This window comes from Aulonocara sp. 'chitande type north' Nkhata Bay, linkage group LG11, assembly GCF_057382095.1.
Source record: "Aulonocara sp. 'chitande type north' Nkhata Bay isolate Kocher_YH1m ecotype deep benthic linkage group LG11, A_spYH_male_GT1.1, whole genome shotgun sequence".
NCBI classification, from domain to species: Eukaryota; Metazoa; Chordata; class Actinopteri; order Cichliformes; family Cichlidae; genus Aulonocara; species Aulonocara sp. 'chitande type north' Nkhata Bay.
The window spans coordinates 23,334,340-23,354,982 of record NC_141354.1 but is presented as its reverse complement, the minus strand read 5'-3'; the positions used below and the strand labels follow the sequence as shown (position 1 = coordinate 23,354,982).

The window sequence follows — 20,643 nt, the reverse complement described above, 5'->3', positions numbered from 1 at the left end:
TAATACTAAATAATATTGAATATACCCGTTTTCTGTTGTATTTTACTTACTTATTTGTTGAAATGGAAATATGTGATTGATGACTGAGAGGAGGCTGTGGCTCCCAGTTTATCACAATTACCACAACGACCTCTTGTGGACCCACAAAACGCGTGTTTGTGGCCCCAGGATAATATATTTTAATTTAATATGGAAGCTGCACTTCATGCTCAAAGAAAGAAAGAGAAGAAAATTATTAATCAGTGGTTACGTTTATTTTCTTTATTTTCTTTTTTTCTTTTTTTTAAATCAACAGTATTTTAGTATTTATTTTAGTTTTTACTTTTAGTTTTGTAATTTCGTTTGAAAAATGTGTTTTTAGTGGTATAAGTCGAAGGCACGAGTTGTATGTTTTTGCATAATTTACTAACTAGTTCACTAACTGACTACATTTATCTTTACAGAGGTTTGGCTAATGATCACAGAGGCCGTGAATATTTTTATTGCCACTTCATGTTGGAGTTCTTGTGCAAAGAAAACAATCTAATAAAGTGTCAGGACGTCAGAACTTCCAATAGTGGGGTGAGAGAGCCGTAAGTGCTACCTAATAGCATGACCGAAAGACACTGCTTTTGGACAATATAGCTGAATGCCAAAAGCCTAACAGAGCGCAAAGATACCTTGTTCTGACGACAGGAGGCGCTTTATTATATTTGCGACAAGGTTTATTTACAATCCCCCCCCCCCCCCCCCCCCCCCAAAAAAAAGAAGATCTACACAACAACAACAACAGCTAATACTGTTATACTACTTACATTATTAATTTAAAAAATGGAAAACAAGCCACATTTATGTAATGAGTTCCCTATCCGTCTTTTACAAGCACATCAAAACATACTTTTTTTTGCTATTTCTCGTCTGCCAAAAACGGATTTCCGGTATTTGCCAGAAAATGACTGCGGGAATTCAAACTGTTATTAACAACGTGTTAGTCTATAATTTGTCCAAAGAAAAGAAAGTCCAACATATCTCTCGTGAATGATAGCAAGTCTTTTTGAGGTAGGAAGAACATTCCTATCACAAGGTAAAAGCCATGAATCTTTTTGACTGTTTTATCCTTTATTTATCCTGTAAAAAGAAAATAAAGAAAGAGTGAAAGACTAATCTCACTGGAATTACAGATGTCTTTTTCTTGAGAGATCAGTCCTTCATAAATCCTATTTACGACAGTCTATTTGTCAATATAAATAAAGGTATTCGATATAACAACAACAACAAACAAACATAAGAAATCACTTTTTAGCACAACACAAAGTGTTCTATAAAATGACCGCTAGATGTCAGTATAAGTCTCAGTACAAAGTGCCGACTAAAATAAATAAAAATCTAATAGCCTACCTTAGGTTTAACTGTGAAAACAACTTTATGAGAAAATAGTAGTTAATGTCACCTTTAAGAGATGAGTCATAGTCTTGTGGCCTCAGACCTGTTGATAAGAACAGTAGGCTATATAACGGGTATAACCATGTTGCTTTTTAGTCTTTTCTTTTTGAGTAAACTTTAGAAACGGTGAACGAGAAGGGTCCCGCCTCTTTGGCATCCATAAGGAAACACCAGCCAACCAAGCACGGAGGCTTTAAAGCCTCTCCGGGCATGACCAACAGAGAGCATCACCCCTGCGTTTAGACACCGTTTTTTGTCGGAAGTCAGGTGGATGGAGCAGCTGATGGGCGGGGGCGGTCCACGGGAGCGGTGAAGCGTCTTAGTGAGTGACAGCGTGGAAAAGAAATATGAGAGGAGAGTCTTAAGTTAGGAATAACTGGCCTGTGGCATTTAAAACAAAAAAATTGTAGCTCGGGCTTATCTTAGAGGTATAGATCCGCGTTGCAGTGATAAAAAAAAAAAAATCCGCAGCTCATCGAAATGCGGAACAGAAGAAAGTTAAAAATTCCTTAATCAACTACGTAGGGTAGTCCTCCCTGGTTTGAGTGCAATCATGTAGACTCGTCCTTTAGCCGATGCGACGAGAAACACTTCGGAGAGTAGTTCGTAGTTTGTGGTGAACTCCATCTGGCCGCAGAAGCAGGACGCAGGTTTAATTTGCGCTCTTGGTTCCGTCCGTGCCGTATGCAGCTCCTGCCACTCTAGCCAACCATGGCACGACTGAGGAGGAAAGCGTGCATAGCTCTGTTTCTTTTCACGCTGTTCATCTTTGGGACCATGATGGGACTGAGGACCCTGAAGCCCAGTGACGGTTTCTCGGACTTGGCTCCGGGCTTGGAGCTCCTGCCGATGATCGGAGGAAAGATGGACCGGCGCTCAGTGTCCCGTGATGGGACCGCTTCCCCGGGTCAAGCCCGTCCGCCTGGCAGCAACGCCAAAGCCGTGTTGTCTAACACCGGCCCCGAGGGGACCATATTTTATGATGTTCATATTTTCTACTATATGTGGTACGGCAACCCACATATGGACGGTAAATACATTCACTGGGATCACATCCTAGTCCCGCACTGGGACCCTAAGATCGCATCCAGCTACCCGAGAGGGAAACACATGCCGCCCGAGGATATCGGCTCCAGTTTCTACCCCGAACTCAATTCGTACAGCTCGCGGGATCCGGATGTGTTGGAGTCCCACATGGAGCAGATCGGAGCATCCGCAGCAGGTACTGTAAAAAATGCAAACCGGCACCCTGAAATTCTTAGAGAGACGCACAAAAAAGAGCTGAGTGTTGTTATTTGTGCACAGCAGCTTTACAGAAATGTGGCTTCTGTAAGCACAAAGCTGCCTCCCTTTAGCTGAAGGGGCTCGACACATTTTTCAGCACCACACATATACTGGACAGCTCCCCACATGCTTGGTTCCCATATATCTGCTGCTGCGCTTTCATCCTTCATTGAGGTGTACATCAGAAGCAAACTAATGTTTTTAAAGATGTTTAGCTATCTATATTAAAACTGAACCTTATACTACTTTAGTATTAAAGCATCACCAAGCCCCAAAGTATCTCTGCAAGTACCTTTATCTCTTTTAAATGTCATGAACTGATAATAGTTGTGTTGCAGTCTCATCAAAGACTTGTATGGCTCCCTTAAATTCAGTACAAGTTTGTTCCCTGGTGTCAAGTAACAGCGCAGTGTGTCAGCCATCAGCAGCCAACACATGATAGGCCCTGATGTGTCTGTCCTGCGGTGCAGTAGGTTACTGTACACCGGCTTGAGTGATGAGAAGGTCATCTAACCCTGAAACCTGGGAATCATGGGAGGTCCAGCTCAAAGTTGCTTAATTAAAACCTTCCATTTAATGAGAGACCTCATACTCAACTGTAAATAGATCTGCTTGACTTGGTGACTGATTTCCTGCCACTGAAATGAATAGCAGTAGCCGTCTTCTTGATACACAAAGACATGTTTGGCTATTGTAATCTAATAGTCTCCACAGCTCCACAGCAAGTGGACATGAGTTTAATAAATTAGTTGTGAGTGCATATACAGTGTGCCAGTTCCTACCTCTTGCCAGGCACCGCTGTGGCTGATAGAAAACCATTTTTCAGCCAGCGTGAGTTTATGAATTTATGAGCTGTCACACACTCAAACTGTTGCCACTAAAACAAGGCATAATAAATAGTCCTAAGATGACAAGTACATATTCATTTAAAAAATTGACTGTCCTCCATAGATCAGCAGATGTACTGTATTGCTGTGAACCACAAAGAGACACTAAAGGATGATCGCAGAGAAAGCAACATTACTCCAAGACAACAATAACTGCACATAAACACAGTTAGCTTGAAATCGATGCATCATTTCAGCAATCCATACAATAATATTGTTAGAGCTTCATATACATTTTGTTTGTATGTTCCCATCAGAAGGTGATGGTGCTCTGAGGTGTTAATTCGTATCTTTGATCAAGTGCTTATCTCCCTCCAGGTGTTCTGGTCCTGTCCTGGTATCCTCCTGGAGTAGCTGATGACAATGGGGAACCTGCTGAGGATTTGGTACCAGCTGTACTGGATGCAGCATATAGACACAACCTCAAGGTAAGCAGTGTCAGCACATTTTACGTGTGTGTGTGTGTGTGTGTGTGTGTGTGTGTGTGCATGTGTGCGTGTGTGTGCGTGTGTGTGTGAGAGAGAGATGTTTCTTAGATGAATCATCTATTTTAAACATTAACTTTTTTTCTCTTTCCTCTTCATTGACCTTCATTGAAACTCTAAAAGACAGACCAATAAAAAGGAAATCAGATAGCACACTATATAACAATACTGCCAAAGTATAACTAAAGTAAGCTCAGATCATATAGAAATACAACAGAGTTTACAGTAGCTTTGAACTCTGTTAGAGAAATTCGATTTTGTGAAATTCATTTTAACTTTAGGACTATAACTTCCTGGAAAACAAACCAGTGACTTTGTCATTTCTGTCACTCAGCAGCTATTCTGCATGTCCTTTAAGAAATACAGGAGATGCATCTCTAGAGATTTGTGTTTAGATAAAGACTATAACAAAAAGAATATATATATATGGCTATACTGCCTCTCAAAAGGAAAGCATAGTGTCAATTTAGTACTACTACACAACAGTAGCTACTGCCCAACACGCATGGATACTGTGCTGATGGATTAATGTACAGCAAATCACCACGATATAGAATCTAGGCCAGATGGAAGCAGCTAGGCTTCTCCTAATTCCTAACAGCTGTAACAGTGTCCAAAGTATCTTAAGAATTCCTCATATCTGTCATTTACACTTAGAAATAGTTGAGCTGATGGTTGCAAAGTGTATATGGCAGAATATGTCCATAATTACACAACACTTTATCACATTTGTATTAGTTCTGAATGCGCTACACTTGAATTATTTGCATAAGAGGACCAAACTCAGATCCCTGAAGTGCTCCACTGAGAACAATGAGCCATATTGAATTGTGTCTGTGGAGTTTCACTCTGCAGTATGGATTAAACACCCAAAATTATCTACATGACATTAAGTGCTACGTAGACAGTCGTTAATATGTGCAGGCTTGCTTACAGTCTTTCATAGTGGCTCATTGTGTTGGCTTTTGTGGGTTCAAAAGAGAAGTCTTTACAATTGATGATTTCTATGAGCAAAACAGACCTAAAGTAACTCAGCGATTGTTTATTTTGCTATTTTTATTTTGAACTGTTGCACGAGCCAAAGTTGAGGCTCAAATGTGAAAAAAAATTGGAATTTCTGTCCACTACCCTTTCTAAAACCTCAGTGACACGGGACCAAAAGAAGGATTACTGGTCTTTCACGGAGGCATATGAAGAGCTTAACACTGCATAGGATAGTAATCTCGAACCAGTGTTATATGTGGAATTTGTGGGTGCTAAGGCCTTCTCAACTTGCTGTGCTGCATCCTGTAAAGCTGCTCACTGCTACTCAGGATTTGACTCGGAATACTTGCGGCTGCAGTGACTTCGTCTCTAGCATTAAAGCATAAAATGTGTCAAAGAGCTGCTGCTGTTGCCGCTGGATTAGTTGTTGAATGAACTCTTGAACACATTAGTGGGGTGGAGAGCCGTGGGAGGCGGTGCAGAATGTGGGTAAAACCACATGACCAATTGCCAATTAGGTTGGAAAATGACAGCGGACATAGCTGAGTCTGTGTTGGTGCCCCTGCTGCACTGTATTGAAGGCTTATTAAAGCCAGTGTTTGCTTGTAATCAGATATGATTCGTGTCAGATGCTTACCAAATACGAATGGAGGGATTGGGCGAAGAAAGACAATGAAGGGGAACAAGAGTGAGGTGCTAGCAGTACGGGATTTTCAGCAGCACTGTGGATCGGAACAAGGAACTAGAAATAAATTAAGAAAGTTCTCAGGTCTGTATGCTCTAATGTGAAGAATAAAAATGACTTAAGGGCCAAGATCTGAGGACTTTTCCCATGTTAAAGCAGGTGCCATTAATAATACACCACTGCATTTGTACATCTAATTCATTAATTTAATCATCTTAATAATTACCGAACATTTTCTAATATCAGCTTCTAAATATGACATTTTGTTGCTCTTTTTTAATATATGTAATTTATAATCGAATATTTTTATAATTGAAAAATTTTATAGTTTAAAAATGACAAATATGTACACATGTAATAATATTTCCGTGAGCCTCTTGAAGTATATTTACCTTTTAATGCACAAGACCAAAAATCATTATTCACAAGTTGTATTTACAATTTGCAAAAGTTATCACCGAGGTTAATTACAAATCAGTATTGCAACACAAGTCATTATCATGCTGGTGTTTGTATTCTGTTGTGCAGATAACATAATTTGATTTCAGCAGAGATGCGGCCACAAACTGGCCTCATTCTCACTATAAACAACTCCGATGAGAGGCAGAAGAGTTGTCGGGCTAGCCTGTCAGATTTAATATCATACTGGGGAGTTTTTTCTGTTTGGTTGAAGGCAACGAAATAATGCATCTCTACAAGGGCAAGACAAGAATGCAGGGATTAGACATGCATGGCTGAGTTGATGAGGTTTTACACATAATGCTGTCAGTAGAGAAGCTAATAGACAGAATTTAATGCCACGCTTTATTGTCATCATCCACCCAGCAAGCATGGCATTTTCATAAAAGCACGTGAGGAAAAACAGATTGTGACACGTTTTCTTCAAACTGCATATTGGAGTATCTTACTGAAATAAGAACGAGCTGCTTATCCTTGTGTTTAATGAAAACGCGCAGAAGGTCACAATCAGAGCAGTCTCCAGAAAGCGCTGGAATGAAATTATTCAGAGTTGAGTGGAGTCTTTCCAAGCATCCTCTTCCAATTCTCTTTGTTTTTCTTGAACTGTTATGTCTGCACAGAGCTACATTTATCTTTGGATTGCATCCTCTTGCATAATGTTTAGCAAAATGCTGACAAGGTAAAGAACTTTGGCTCTGATAATTTGGAACTCTGATGAAAAACAACCTTAAATCATTTCTGTGCTCTTTTCCACTGAAAGGCCGGACAAAAGGTGGGAGGGAAGCCCAAGTGAGGAGGATGGATGGTCCCACAGAGGGCAGTGGCAGCAGCCAAAAATGTATCAGATCAGGATACAAGAAGCTCACATAAAGTGGCTGCTTGCTTATCTGAGAAATGCATGAGCGAATTAGCAGTTTTGTTTTGAGTCCTCACCACCTTGGATAGTCTACTGTATGATATCAGAAAAATACATTCATAAAAAAAGACAAAAAAAATATCACAAAGGGAGGAACCTCCAGGAGTAATGAGCTATCAGTATTTATGATGCGTACCTTGGTTTCCAGCTTTGTCCTTTCTTGACCTGAGCTGTCTTGCATGTTGCAGCAGCAATCCTCCAAACTGAGGAGGAGTCTGGCACTCGTAACTGATGAATATGAAATTAACTTTCCAAGATTTTCATGGACAGACTAACCCATTAGGGGACACTTACTCGTAACCTTTAAGTATTCAATAGCAAAGAATAAACAAAAAAGAAAATGTAAAATCAGAGAAGCTGGAACCATTTTTGCCTGAAAAATAATATGACACATACATTTTAAAATTAAGAAATTATTGGAAAAAACATGCTTTTTTTAATCAAAGAAGTGTTTGCATTCAGACATTTAAACATGCAGTAAAATTATCAATAAAAATAAAAAAAACAAGGAAAATGCTACAAATGACCAGTGACATGATCTGTCTCCATGACAGCAGGATGTAATGCTGAGCTGACAACGCATTTATATGAACCCAAAGCGATAGATGGAGGTTTAGATAAGAGGAATACAGTGAATTGCATACAGCTTTTGACCTAATTGAACATGTACAAGTTAGACTGAAGGTGAATGGAAACTGGAGACGAGCAAGCTCACTAAAAACAAATCCAGCTTCCATCCTGGTAGCGATCCCACGCCACATTGCTAAAAACACACTGACCCCTCTTCGGGTAATGCTGCAAAAGAAAGCAATGTACTTTTTATTATATAAGTTGAATAGCATCTCAGTAACACCCACACACGGCTCATGTTGGAGAGCACATCACATGAGCCTCCACAGCAGTGCTGCTGCTTGACCTCAGCTTGAAGTGGAGCTGAAATAGTCCTTTTGCCCAGGGCAGGGTGGGGGCGGCTTGGTGGGGACAGGGTAGGGGGGTTATTGGAAACTGGAGGTAGGAGAAAAAGAGCAGAGGGGATATGTGCATCATGGGTCCCATGACTCAGTTTAAGCCTGTGAACAATCTGCACCCTGAGGGGGTGCAAAAGTTCTATCTCCTAAGTAGGCCATGAAGCTACACAGGGGAATATGGCCCATGGGTGCCCTATGATGGCATCAGCCACACTTCCTTATTTCCCGATGCACTCAGTAGCTACATTTTTTCGTACATGAAACCTGTACAACCTCGGTGTATATCCACCGACTTCATTCACTGTAGAATGAAAGTGATATTAAATTGATCTAACTGTCAGAAAAGGTCTGAATCTATATTTTTGTGTTGGTGCATATCCTTCCCTTTGCGCTTTCTGCATGACATGCCACTAAATTCACTCTGCTCAGCACAAATCACACCGGGGCTGTTCCAGACTGCACTGTCAATGTTTATGAGGTATTAAAATGCGTTGACTATGTCTCATTTACTTCTAAATTACCAAAAATGTAATCAGCCAGCGCGTTGGGGAAAATGAGTTTTCTAGTAGCCTGCACTCTGATGTAGTATCTATTTTCCTCTGTTATAATCATGTTATAATCATGCAGCTTCACGAGCTGTAATATCTCATAGATTTTTTTGTGGCTTTATCTTACTGTACTATCTTATTGTCTCCATCATTTTCTCTCACTGTTACTGCCAGAGAGTTAGCTTCATAAATATTGATTTTAGAATATGATTTACTCATATGCCCAAGACCTTCCTTCCTCAATCTCTTTTCAAATTACTCTTTTGCAAAACAAAGTGCCTCTTACACTGTTAAAATTGACATTTTTTTGTACATAAAAGCACTTAGTATCATTATTAGTAGCAGAAGTGATCCAGTTATTTGGATCCATCCTGACCGTCCAGGACACATATCCATTAATTCGTTAATACGCTACACTTAACTCCATAACGACAATATGGATCTTACAGAAAAACTACAAAATACATCTATTTCCAATAACAAGTAGGTGAAATGCCATTCTATAGTTTAGTGGAGCTTTGCAAGCATTGGATTTTTAACAAAGATAAGACTTGGATCATGTAAAGTGGGCTAAGGCATCTTTGTTTAGCTTACTCAATGGCAGCCTACATCCCTTTAGATGCTTCCATCATCTCAAAAAGGACATTTTCCTTTCACATTGTTCCTCTCAAGTGTCCAGTGCTGGAAAAGTGGTGTTTCTCTTTGATCATGCATTATTCAAAGTCACTGAATTCTCCAGGTGCACCTTAAAATATTCAACTTAAGCACTTTTTGTGTACATGTCACTTCATATCCCTTGTTCCTCTGCTGCGTTTGTTCATGAACTGTAAACGGCCATTTCTAACAGACGCATTAACTGTGAGTGTTACAATAGTCTCCAGAGGCAGACCACTCAGGCTGAAAAACAATTATAGTGTAGCAGATTTTGTCGTGAACACGGAGCAGTGAGGAAACATGGTGCTTTGATGTCCGTGTAAGTGGGTAACATTTGTGTTGGTGAGCCTTCTTAGTGTTATAGCCTTATTAAAGGGTTTTTAGAAAACTGCAGTGAGTCTGTAATAAGGTACAAGGGTAAAGGCACCAGACTCCTGATGCCACGCATTGCTTTGGGGCTGCACAAGGTCAAAATGGTGCATGACTAACATGTTTTGCTGAATTATAACCGTGAGACTCATTTTCCTGAAAAGGGGCTCAGAGGTCTGATGAGCTGTGATACCATCTGACTACAAAAACAGGGGTTGGTAATTGCGGTGTGACCAACATTGTTGCATCCGTGCCCAATCAAAGCAAGTAACACAATAATACAGTGTAAGTTCAGGTTTTATGCATGTTTCTCTCTGAAAACACTTAATGGTTCGTCTCTCCAACTACTTTGAACTAGATAGCAAAAAAAAAAAAAAATCAATCCAATCATTCGCCAACCACCTTTCCCTGGTTGCATGGAGGTTGTGGTCCTATTTTTCCTCTTGTGTGACTGAGGCCTTATTGAATTATTTTTGTCTTAGAAACATGTCAGACTTTGATTGATTACAAGCCAGGAGAAGTTACTGTCACTCTTGTCAACTTTCTATGAGGAATCTCCCCCTGGGAACGCCTGACTTTTAGTCAATACTTCTCGAGGTCATCTGTAAATGCTGACCTTGAATGATACATAAATTAATAATGTAGTTATATAATGAATGAAAATGAACATGCATATTGCTTTATCATCTCCCAGGTTGCATTCCACATCCAACCATACAGAGGACGAAACGATCAGAGCGTGCATGACAACATCAAGTACATCATTGACAGGTGGGTGCATGTCTGGCTGTGCTTCATCGCTGAGTCAACTCAAATAGAAAGCCATTAAGATTGCATGCATAGCAAGAAAAACAGCAGTTACGACACTGAAATACTTTTAGGGTGCATTTCAGCTTATATAAAGCCAGTTTCATGACTTATGGATGAGTTCTTCAAGCAAAAGCCATTTTAACTTTTAACTTTAACATGTGGGGTTGCTCTGAAAAAGAGGACCTTTCAGAGATTTACTCAGAAGTCCCAAACCTTGAAAAGATATTCAGTTTAAGTAAGAAATGGTATACAATATTTTATTCTTTGTCTCAGTGGTAGGGTTTATTGTTGTGTTGTTAAATGTTCTGTATTATATTCTTTTTAAGGTATGGCGACCACGGAGCGTTCTACAAGTTCACTACCAGCACAGGGAAGAGTCTTCCTCTGTTTTACATTTATGACTCCTACCTAACTCCACCCGAGTCCTGGTCTGAGTTTTTGACACCGACTGGCTCCCACAGCGTGCGTGGGTCAGCTTACGACTCCGTCTTTATAGCCCTGATTGTGGAGGAGCGTCATAAGCACGACATCCTGGCAGGCGGCTTCGATGGCATGTACACTTACTTTGCCTCCAACGGCTTCTCCTTTGGCTCTTCTCACCAGAACTGGAAAGCCATCAAAGCTTTCTGCGATGGGAACAACCTCCTTTTTATCCCCAGCGTGGGGCCTGGTTACATTGACACCAGCATTCGGCCGTGGAACAACCACAACACACGCAACAGGGTGAACGGACGTTACTACGAGACAGCCCTGCAGGCGGCACTCAACGTGTGCCCAGAGATTGTCACCATAACATCTTTTAATGAATGGCACGAGGGGACGCAGATAGAAAGGGCTGTGCCTAAAAATACTGTGACACGGGTTTACTTGGACTATCAGCCACATGGGCCTGATCACTACCTGGAGCTGACCCGCCGCTGGGCCGAGCAGTTCAATAAAGAAAAGGAGCAGTGGCTCATGTGAGCTTTCATCAAACTGACTTGAAACGGCACGCTGTAGTGGAAGTGTGTGCACACATGAAAGAGGAGGCAAGAGAGCGATTGATTGATATAGTTTTGAGTGCAGAAGGACATGCTGTTACCTTTTTTAAACATGCTGGATGCGAGAGGTCCTATAGATGTGTGTGCAAATTCAAAGATAGGATACAAAGCGTATCAAAAACCCAGACTTGTAAAATGCTCTGTGGGTCTGTCTCTAATCTCTAATCTCCCCCACACAATTGGTACGTTGAAATGTCTGCCCGATAATTTATTGTATTTCTAAATACAGTAAGCCACCATCTCATGCCCCTTTATATGGTGAAATAATAGAACTGAAGACACTGTAGTTTTCATTTATCCATAACATACAATTTGACCCTTTACCCAGGTTCAGAGAGCTTTTTAAAATGGGGATGATGTGGTGTTTTACAACTTGTCACTGTCACACAACATCATAATTTGTAAAGGTAAATTTGGAACATTATAGCATGTTAGCTCAACTTGTAAAAACACAGAACATGACAGTTTCTCACAGCAGATCCCCTGCATCCATTTCACTCGATCTCTAACATCTTCCTCTGTCACGCCAACCATCTGCACGTCCTCCTGCCTGAAAGCATCAATCTTCAGCATCCTTCGTCCAGCACATCCACCATCGCCTCTCTAACCTTGCCTCCAAACTGAGAGTCACCCTGATATCCTCATTTCCAATCCTGTCCATTCTGCCAGTAAAATCTTAACATCTTTTACTCCACCTCCAGCGTGACAACTTGCCCTTTCGTTATTGCCGCTGTCTCTAAACCATATATCACAACAGGTCTCACTACCATCTCATAAACTCTTTTACTCTTGCCATCCTTCACCAACAAACTAACTTACCAAGAATACTCATTTCTGATCTACCCAAATAAAATTGGGTAATTTCAACCGCTCCTTTATTTCCTGAGGCCTCTGACACAGATTTTACTCTAGGTACTATTGACACAACCCTCCCATTCATCAGCACAAGCTTGTGAGTCCCCGAGGCTGGGATTGTGTCTCCTCTTTGTCTCAAGCTGGGGATCTTTCCCATATAACGTGTCAAGTACTACACCACAGACCCGATATCTACCCAAATACAATTGGAGATTGAGTAATTCCTATATGAAAAGACTTCACTGTAAGCATATGGGACTCTGCTTTTTTTTCTCCACTGAAGCAAGAAGTCAGGACATGAAAGTCTATGGCTCAAAGTGATTGAACGCATTAATGAATATAAACATGCCCACTGACTGGGGCACACTCTGTATAGACTTGATTAAGATTCTGATAGCTTTTAAAATGAAAGGTTTCGCAGAGACAGGCGTTTTTGAGAATAAAAGTGCGTTCTCTGAATGATCCGAAGTTGATTTCCCTGTCCAGGTTGCCAGTAAGTGGTTTCTGCTCCTTTTTAAACACTTAACATTGCTCTATTGATTTCACCCTCCATTAAGAAGCTGTTTTGAGTGAAAATCCAGACACCAGTGGATAAAGACAGAAATAAATCTCAGATAGCTTCTTGTGCATGGAGAAAACTGTGAGACTGGGAAAAAAATATGTAATTTTATTGTGGATTTGCCAATGTTGTACCATCTGTTAATCAAGGTCCAATCAGACACTGAAGATTTAATCATGTACTCCAATTATTAACATTCAAATGAGAGGAATTCTACAAATTATATCCATGTGCCAACCGAAACAACCCAAATGTGCCAGTATTAGTAGTCTACACTGTAAAACAGGATTTACTGCAAGTGTTGATGCTAACAATTGAAGTGCAATCTTCACGCTGCCAGAAAAAAAATTATTAAAAAACAAACCAAAAAAAAAAAAAAAAAAGATTAAAAAACAAACAAACAAACAAACAAACAAACAAACAAACAGACAGAAAACAGTTTACAGCCCCCTTAAATAAAGTTGATTTATTATATCACACAGATTCAATCAGACCATTAAAATGTGTTCACTACAGTTCTGATCGTGTTGCGAAAAGGCTGGCTCAAACCATTCTTTCTCCCATGACCACATTACTTAAAGTACTATACAGCTGACCTATTTCTGTATAAATGATAGTTTAAAGCTTAAACTCCCAAATAATGTAATGACAGAAACATATACAAAATATGCTAATCTAAGACATAAGGAAAGATACCCAAGACTTTGAAGCTGCCACTGGAACAAAATCGTCCATCAGCAGTTTCAGTCCTCCTGAGATACAGTCTTCCCCGGCAAAGGCTGATTCATGGATTCATCTTCTCCCAAGTAGCCCCGGGTCAGAGCTGGTTGTGCGTGATTTTTGGAGTGTGGAGAGTTCAAAGGTCATTCTTCCCCAGAGAGCTCTGACAGTCCATATTTGCGCTCGAGCACATCAACCGTAGAAGAAAGGGCACTGAAATCAAAATTAAAGTCATTTCTTGTTTAATGTACCAAGTCTACTTCAGAGGAAACATGGGTGGTTTGGGGGCAGAGGGGGTGTAAGGGTCAGAGTGAGAAAGAAGAGTGTTAACACGATGCGACAGACTGACTCCAAATATGGTTTTTTAATGAAACTAAGACTTGTTCTTGCAAAATGCCTCCTTATTTTTTGTGGTGGGTATTTCAATATTTAAGTTTTGTTTTAGGAGATTCATACTATAGCTGGTGCTGTAACACTGGGAGAGGCTGGAAACACCTGGGTATTTCAAAGCAACAGTGAGTCAGTGCGGATGCATTCCCCTTCTTCAAGTCATGGAATAAACTGGTGCTATATGAATAACTTCCAGTTCTAATTCAGGTGACTTGAGCAACGTATGACTGCTTACTTTGGATATTTTAATACATCAGACTCAGTCAGTTTACTTTTGCTCAGTTCTGGTTTGAAAATGGTTTTTTTCCAGTCAATTTTTTTGTCAGTTGTAAAATGTGCCTGAAGTTCTCTGAAGGAGTTTAAATGATATGCTTAAACATTCAGTTACATCAGATAGTTTTATCTCACTTGGAGAGAAACTATTGGAAAAAGCGTCTGGATGAACTTACCACCCTGGTCTGATGATGCTGTATTTGCCGAGTACTGACAGGTCGACTACTGTTGATCCGAGGCGGCTCTGGTCTCCTATCGGTCCACCATCAACAACCACAGCTAGTTTGGGCCAGAGCTCCTGGAACTCCTTAAGAGGATAAACCCAGCAATATTCAGAGCTACATACACTCACTGACCGCTATGTTAAGTGCGCCTGTTCAACTGCTCAAAAATACAAATAATTAATCAGCCAATCACATGGCACCAAGTCAATGATTTACACATGTAAAGACAACCTGCTGAAGTTCAAACAGAGTATCATAATGGGGAAGAAAGATGAATGAAGTGAAGTGATTTTTTCATCACAGTGAATTCACTTCACTCAAATGGAGCCCACAGTTACCAGATTTCAATGCAATAGAGCACCTTAATAATGTGGTGGAAAAAGAGATTGGGATCGTGGGGTGGCAAATCTGGGGCAACTGTGTCTGTCTGGTAGGTGTACTTGAAATTTAACCTCCTAGGACCTGGCGTCCACATACGCTGACATCACATTTAAGAAATATGTAAAATACAAAATTTTGCTCTACAAGGGCCTGATATCCACTTACGAGGACATTATACTGCCACTGCTCTATCGAAATTTAAAGCGAATGTCCTCATATGTGGATCTCATTTTTCTCAGAAACAAAAACAAACAAAAACAAAACATAATTCTTTGTTTTTACACTCATCAGATCCTAATCAGCTCAAATAGCAAAGAGACATTAAAAATGCATGCCATGAAAGAGTTCGGGTCTTAGGAGGTTAACGTACTTGAAACTGAAAGAAACAAAAACATCATTTACTTTAGTACTTACATGTACTTCCACTGTGCTGGTATGTGAGCTGATGTTGGCACTTGTGAGTGCCAGTGGTTCCCCACACATCTGACAAAGTTGCCTCATAAAGGGATGATCTGGGATACGTACACCTACAAGCTGAGGAAGACATGGATGTGTAAACAACAATTCACACTTATGATCAAACAATTTATTGTCAGCACTATTCAATGAAAAAGAAGCAAACTCACTGAGGTAAAGGGGTTCAGGTCTGTGTTCAGTTCTTCAGACCTTTCAAACACAAGGGTGACAGGACCAGGGAGCAGGTCACCTAACAGCTCTTTTTTCACCTTCACCTTGCAGTACCTGCACATGACATCACATTACCATACTTGTGTGTAATCTAGCTCCCAAAACTATAAGGAAAACAACATAAATGACCATTAATGACTGCATCACTGCAAAAAAAAGCAGCTGTGTTTTATTTGATTCTCTGCTCTGATCCTGTTTTGTCTTTTGCAATGAAGTTTTGAACTCATGATGTCACGACACCAATTTGCATTGTGGAAAAATTGCTTTGGGCCATTTCATCATGTTCTGAATTTTAATGAAGCAAATGACTGATAGCCAAAATAACTATCTGATAATAAAATAATTGTTTTTCAGGCCAGAATAGTTTTTGGGAATATCCACTATTCTCTGATTTAATTTGTTTCACTTTAAATCCCACAAAGCTTTAACAAATCTCAAAGAAATGCGACATGCCTGCACAGTGATAGAAAATACAGTCACAGAATAAAGTTGCGAATAATAATTACCGAGGTGTCCTTTGACAGCAGGTGTGCCTGTCACTCAAAATGTAAAATGTGTTATTTGAGTGGAGATGGTATCTGTGCCTCATGCATGTGTGACTCTTCAGGAAATGAGTAATATGTTTGTGCAAAATAGATGGCTTAGAGGAGGACTGCACTTAGAATGAAGCAATTACACAACATGTGCCCTGATCAAAGTGAAATAAAAGCACACTTACTTATAGATATCCTGAATTTCCCCTACACAGATGGCCAGCGGCTTCTGTCCGTTTCGTCCTTTAGTGTCATACGTTTTTCTGACGGCGTCGGAGTTTTGGGCCAGACATGCCAGGCCGTAGATGGTATCTGTGGGCACCGCAACAATGTGACCCTCTTTCAGGGCCTTTACTGTGCAACTCAGGATTTCAGCACCATCTGCAGTTCAAAAACAAGGGGTGTTAATGAGACGTCATCCACAGAAGGACACAACAGTATGAATGGATGGTATGAGGAGGTTAGGGCATCTAAATTAAATGTTTACTCTAAACATGTTCCCCCAGCTTTATTACTTTCATTTTCCTTTATGTATAAGGTACAAATTTAGGCTCATCAGCTATCGTGAATGCAATGTAAATACATTAGGGGGAGCGATAAAACAGGAAGAAATATGTATAGTGTAATATGTTTGTTGACTACCAAAAAAGTACACGCCTGAAGTAGCTAAAAAAAAACCCAAAACCAAAAGTACACAACTGAAGTGTGAATAGATAAGCAACCTAATGAAATCCTACTCACACAATTGAACAGGTGATGTAACACCTTTCCAGATGCAATCTCACCTTCTAATCACACTATATACTATAATGCTAAAATATTTGTTGCTTGCCTTCACACACACATCCCATTCTCAGTCCAGAGGATTTAATATGTCAGCCCAGCCTTTGCAGCCATAGAAGCCTCAGCTCAGCTGGGAATTGTGTTTATGGGAATTTTAATCATCCAGAAGTGCATGCATGAGGTCAAACACTGATGTTGGACTCACAGTCTCTGCTCTAATTCAACCCAAAGGTGTCTGTCGGGTTGATGTCAGGACTCTGTGCAGGCCAGTCAAGTTCTTGCACACCAAACTCGCTCATCCATGTCTTTATGGACCTTGCTTTGTGCACTGGTGTGCAGTCCTGTTGGAACAGTAAGGGGCCATCCTAGAGCTGGGCGATATGAGATTTTTTCATATCACGATATGTTCTTTTCATTTCAGGCGATAACGATATCTATCACGATATAAGCCAAATAACTATATTTGTAAGATTTAAATGTGCTGTTGCTCACAAGTAAAATGTGAAATAATCAGCAGCTTGTTTTTATTTAAATATTTATTTCCCATAATAAGTTCAACAGGGTAGATGTACTTAAGGAACATGAGACTTTTTCAGATAAATAAAGGCAAATATTGCAAACTACACAAAAGGCAGCCGCTAAAGCGTTTAAGTTTCAAAATAGAACAAACGAAACAGACTAAATTGTCAATTCCACTTAGAAACAAAATATTAATTCTAAAAATAAATCTTAGTTTGTTTTACAGAAGAACAGACAAAACTGACTAACCTTTGTCAATATCAAATAAACAGAACTAAAAGGAAATTCTCAATCTCTCCTTGTTGTATAGCTTAGCTTTTCAAACAGTTTTAACAGTTACTTTAGTCTGACAAAAGCCGAATGACGAATTAGCGCTTCCAGTCAGAGACTGAGGCTACGTCCACACGTACACGGGTATTTTTGAAATCGGAGATTTTCCGTTTTCGTTTTAAAAAATAATCCCGTCCACACATAAAGGCAGAAATGAAGGAAAACGCTGCTATGAACATGCCAAAGCAGCAGGTGGCGCTAGATTCCTAACCGTGCAGAAATGTTGGCCAATCAGAAGTCTAGAAGCCTCGGTGGGAAAAAGTAAACAAAGCTGGGGCATAGAAGCAGAACCGAGTCGTATGTGTGGAGGGACAGTAACTGTGTGTATATGTAAGCATTTAAACACTGCAGAGAGTAGAATTAACAGTAACAGTATTGTAGAAATTCATTTCACCGAAACAATAACGTGGCGCACAGTGTGACACATGCACCAGTTTATTGTATTTCCAGACTTGCTTTCGGCACATTTACAGTGCACGCTACTCTGTTTTTGTCAGACTTGAAATAGCCGAAATACCTTCACACTACGGAACTTCTATGGCTCTTCCGTTCGACAATCTCTCCGGCACTGGAACCATCATCTGTTTTCTCTTCGGTCACGCTCGGTTGATTTTTCTAGTCGGCACACTCATTTCCTCCATTACGCGCTGGCTCCATTACCCGCTGGCTGTTTCCCAAACAAACACACGTGCGGCTTGGCACTTGTGCTGTACGTAACAAGTCACGCGACGTGACGCTGCGGCTGTGATTGGTTCGGCTCTGCGCTGCTTAATTTGGATTGGCTGACCTTTTTTTTTTTTTTTTTTTTTTTTAAGAGGACAAGAGCGGCGAGGTCTATCGCGATAGCTTAATTTCTCTATCGAGTAAAAGTTATATCGCGATACATATCGTTATCGTTCTATCGCCCAGCTCTACGGCCATCCCCAAACTATTCCCACAAAGTCAGGAGCATGAAATTGTCCAAATTGTTTTGGTGTGCTGAAGCATTAGGAGTTCCAACCAGACGTCATAATTCCCCTCTTCATCAAACGCTACACTTGGCACATTGCACACAAGTTCTGTTCTCCTGGCAACTGATTGCCAGATGTAGAAATGTGATTCATTACTCCCGAGAACACGTCTCCACTGCTCTAGGGTCAAGTAGCAGCGTGCTTTACACCAGTGTATTGCTTTGCATTGCACTTGGTGATGTAAGCCACTCAGCCATGGAAACCTATTCCATGAAGCTCTCTATGAACTGCTTTTGAGCTAATCTGAATGCCATGTGAAGTTTTGGAGGTGCATAGAAACTGACTCTGCAGAAAGTTGGCAAGCTCGGCACACTATACATCTCAGCATCCGCCGAGTCTGCACTGTGATCACACTTCATCAGCCATGAAGTGATAAAATCACACTTCATGGCTGAGTGGGTATAATACCACTCACAGCTGACTGTGGAATATTTAGTAGCAAGGTAATGTGACAACTTGTCTTATTGCACAGGTGGCTTCCTACTCACTCACTGAGCTGCTCAGAGACCCATTCTTTCTCAAATTTTTGTAGAAGCAGTTTCAAAACATTAAGAACACCTGTCAGCATACTCATCGTCTTAGTACATTTCATTCTACACCTGTTTAAATGTTAAACTTGTTAAAGCAGTGATTGTCAAAAGGATCTGCTTAAGTTCAACCCAAGTATCCGAAGAGGCAAAATACGTAATTTAACTCCATTTGGATAGGGCCAGATGAGGACCTGAGGTTTTCACACAGTACAGAGGCATGAACGTTATGGTAGTTTGGGGCTTTTAATAATTTCTTTAACTTTTGTTTTCCTTTTTCTACAGTGGAATACAGCATACATAATGACTACAACAACAAGAATTAGGTGTACAACTTTGAATTTCTGCTACTAATTTCTAGTTTGGGCAAACAGCTACAAAGTAAGCAGTTCATCCTAACTGGCAGTGCTCACTCTACTGTGACTTAACTGGAGCTTAGTTTTGGATGTTAGAATCACATCGGGTTAGCTGTGAGTCACACATAACAGGAAAACCAAGAATCTGATGCAACATGGTGCAGTGTTTACGTTGCTTAGCGCCAATCAGAGCCGGTTGTTTACAAACACACTCTGCTTCACTAAGCGAGACCTACGTCCACTTTGAATGTTAGACACATGTACCTGTCTCGTCCCGATGGACCGTCGGTCCGTTGGAGGTCGGCGGTAACAGACGCAACACTTTTGTCTTGAGCTCTTTAAACATCTCTGCACTGATCCGACGAGCTGCGACTGAACCGTGAACTCCTTTAGATGTATTTACTAATACAGCAGCAATACTACATACCAGCTTCATAAAATCAAGCGTTCATCCGGAGGACTACCCTGTCTCACACGAGCAACGTGTTGTGGTGGGACCAGATGATAGAATTTTTCCGGGTTACGCCCCCAATCTATGACGACAACAATTAAAGAGCCAGCGGCACGGAAAAATGCAGACTAATACCAATGACCGCCATAAAAACGAGTATAATTTCACACTTGACATATACTTATAGCATTTCTAAAGAGATATCTCTCTCTCTATCTTTCTAAACCGAATGCCAACTGCATTCTTTAGCTCATTTTTTTAACCTTTTGCAAATAAATAAAAATTATGAGCCTGGTTATATCAAAAATAAAATTTTAAAATAAAATGCATCACGTTTACGGAAAAAGAGGAAAAACAGCAGTGAATAAAAATGTTTTAATACGAGACACTTTCACTGGGAAAAAACAAACCTGTCTTTTTTTTTTTTTGCTATTTATAGGGGAAAAAAACAACAAAAACCCCAAACAGATTATTAACTTCAAGTGAATTTCTCAGAACTTTGAGTAGTTAAGTCAAAAATGGGAAACTATACCC

General features: G+C 40.3%; 2 protein-coding genes across 2 annotated transcripts; one reads left to right on the top strand and one right to left on the bottom strand.

Annotated features, from left to right (window-relative positions):
* Positions 1-1,506: 1,506 nt before the first annotated feature.
* LOC147318961 (glycoprotein endo-alpha-1,2-mannosidase-like protein) lies at positions 1,507-13,308 on the top strand. Its single transcript, XM_086311192.1, has 4 exons — positions 1,507-2,644; positions 3,912-4,021; positions 10,356-10,432; positions 10,798-13,308. The coding sequence occupies exons 1-4, from the start codon at positions 2,134-2,136 to the stop codon at positions 11,432-11,434; spliced, it is 1,335 nt and encodes a 444-aa protein (XP_086167318.1). The 5' UTR covers positions 1,507-2,133; the 3' UTR covers positions 11,435-13,308.
* On the bottom strand, positions 13,021-20,185 carry yrdc (yrdC N(6)-threonylcarbamoyltransferase domain containing). The gene is made up of 6 exons (XM_086311193.1): positions 19,923-20,185; positions 16,319-16,514; positions 15,540-15,654; positions 15,328-15,447; positions 14,485-14,615; positions 13,021-13,858 (listed from the first exon to the last, which is right to left on the bottom strand). Exons 1-6 carry the CDS (start codon positions 20,092-20,094, stop codon positions 13,789-13,791), a joined length of 804 nt encoding a protein of 267 aa, XP_086167319.1. The 5' UTR covers positions 20,095-20,185; the 3' UTR covers positions 13,021-13,788.
* Positions 20,186-20,643: the final 458 nt, after the last annotated feature.

Excerpts from the sequence above, each read along its gene's own strand:
- yrdc (XM_086311193.1), bottom strand. The coding sequence starts at position 20,094 with ATGAAGCTGGTATGTAGTATTGCTGCTGTATTAGTAAATACATCTAAA. Across the intron at positions 16,515-19,922 it reads GGTCCATCGGGACGAGACAG|ATGGTGCTGAAATCCTGAGT; the intron begins GTACATGTGTCT and ends TTTGAACTGCAG. Across the intron at positions 15,655-16,318 it reads GAAATTCAGGATATCTATAA|GTACTGCAAGGTGAAGGTGA; the intron begins GTAAGTGTGCTT and ends TGTCATGTGCAG.
- LOC147318961 (XM_086311192.1), top strand. The coding sequence starts at position 2,134 with ATGGCACGACTGAGGAGGAAAGCGTGCATAGCTCTGTTTCTTTTCACG. Across the intron at positions 2,645-3,911 it reads GATCGGAGCATCCGCAGCAG|GTGTTCTGGTCCTGTCCTGG; the intron begins GTACTGTAAAAA and ends ATCTCCCTCCAG. Across the intron at positions 10,433-10,797 it reads ATCAAGTACATCATTGACAG|GTATGGCGACCACGGAGCGT; the intron begins GTGGGTGCATGT and ends ATTCTTTTTAAG.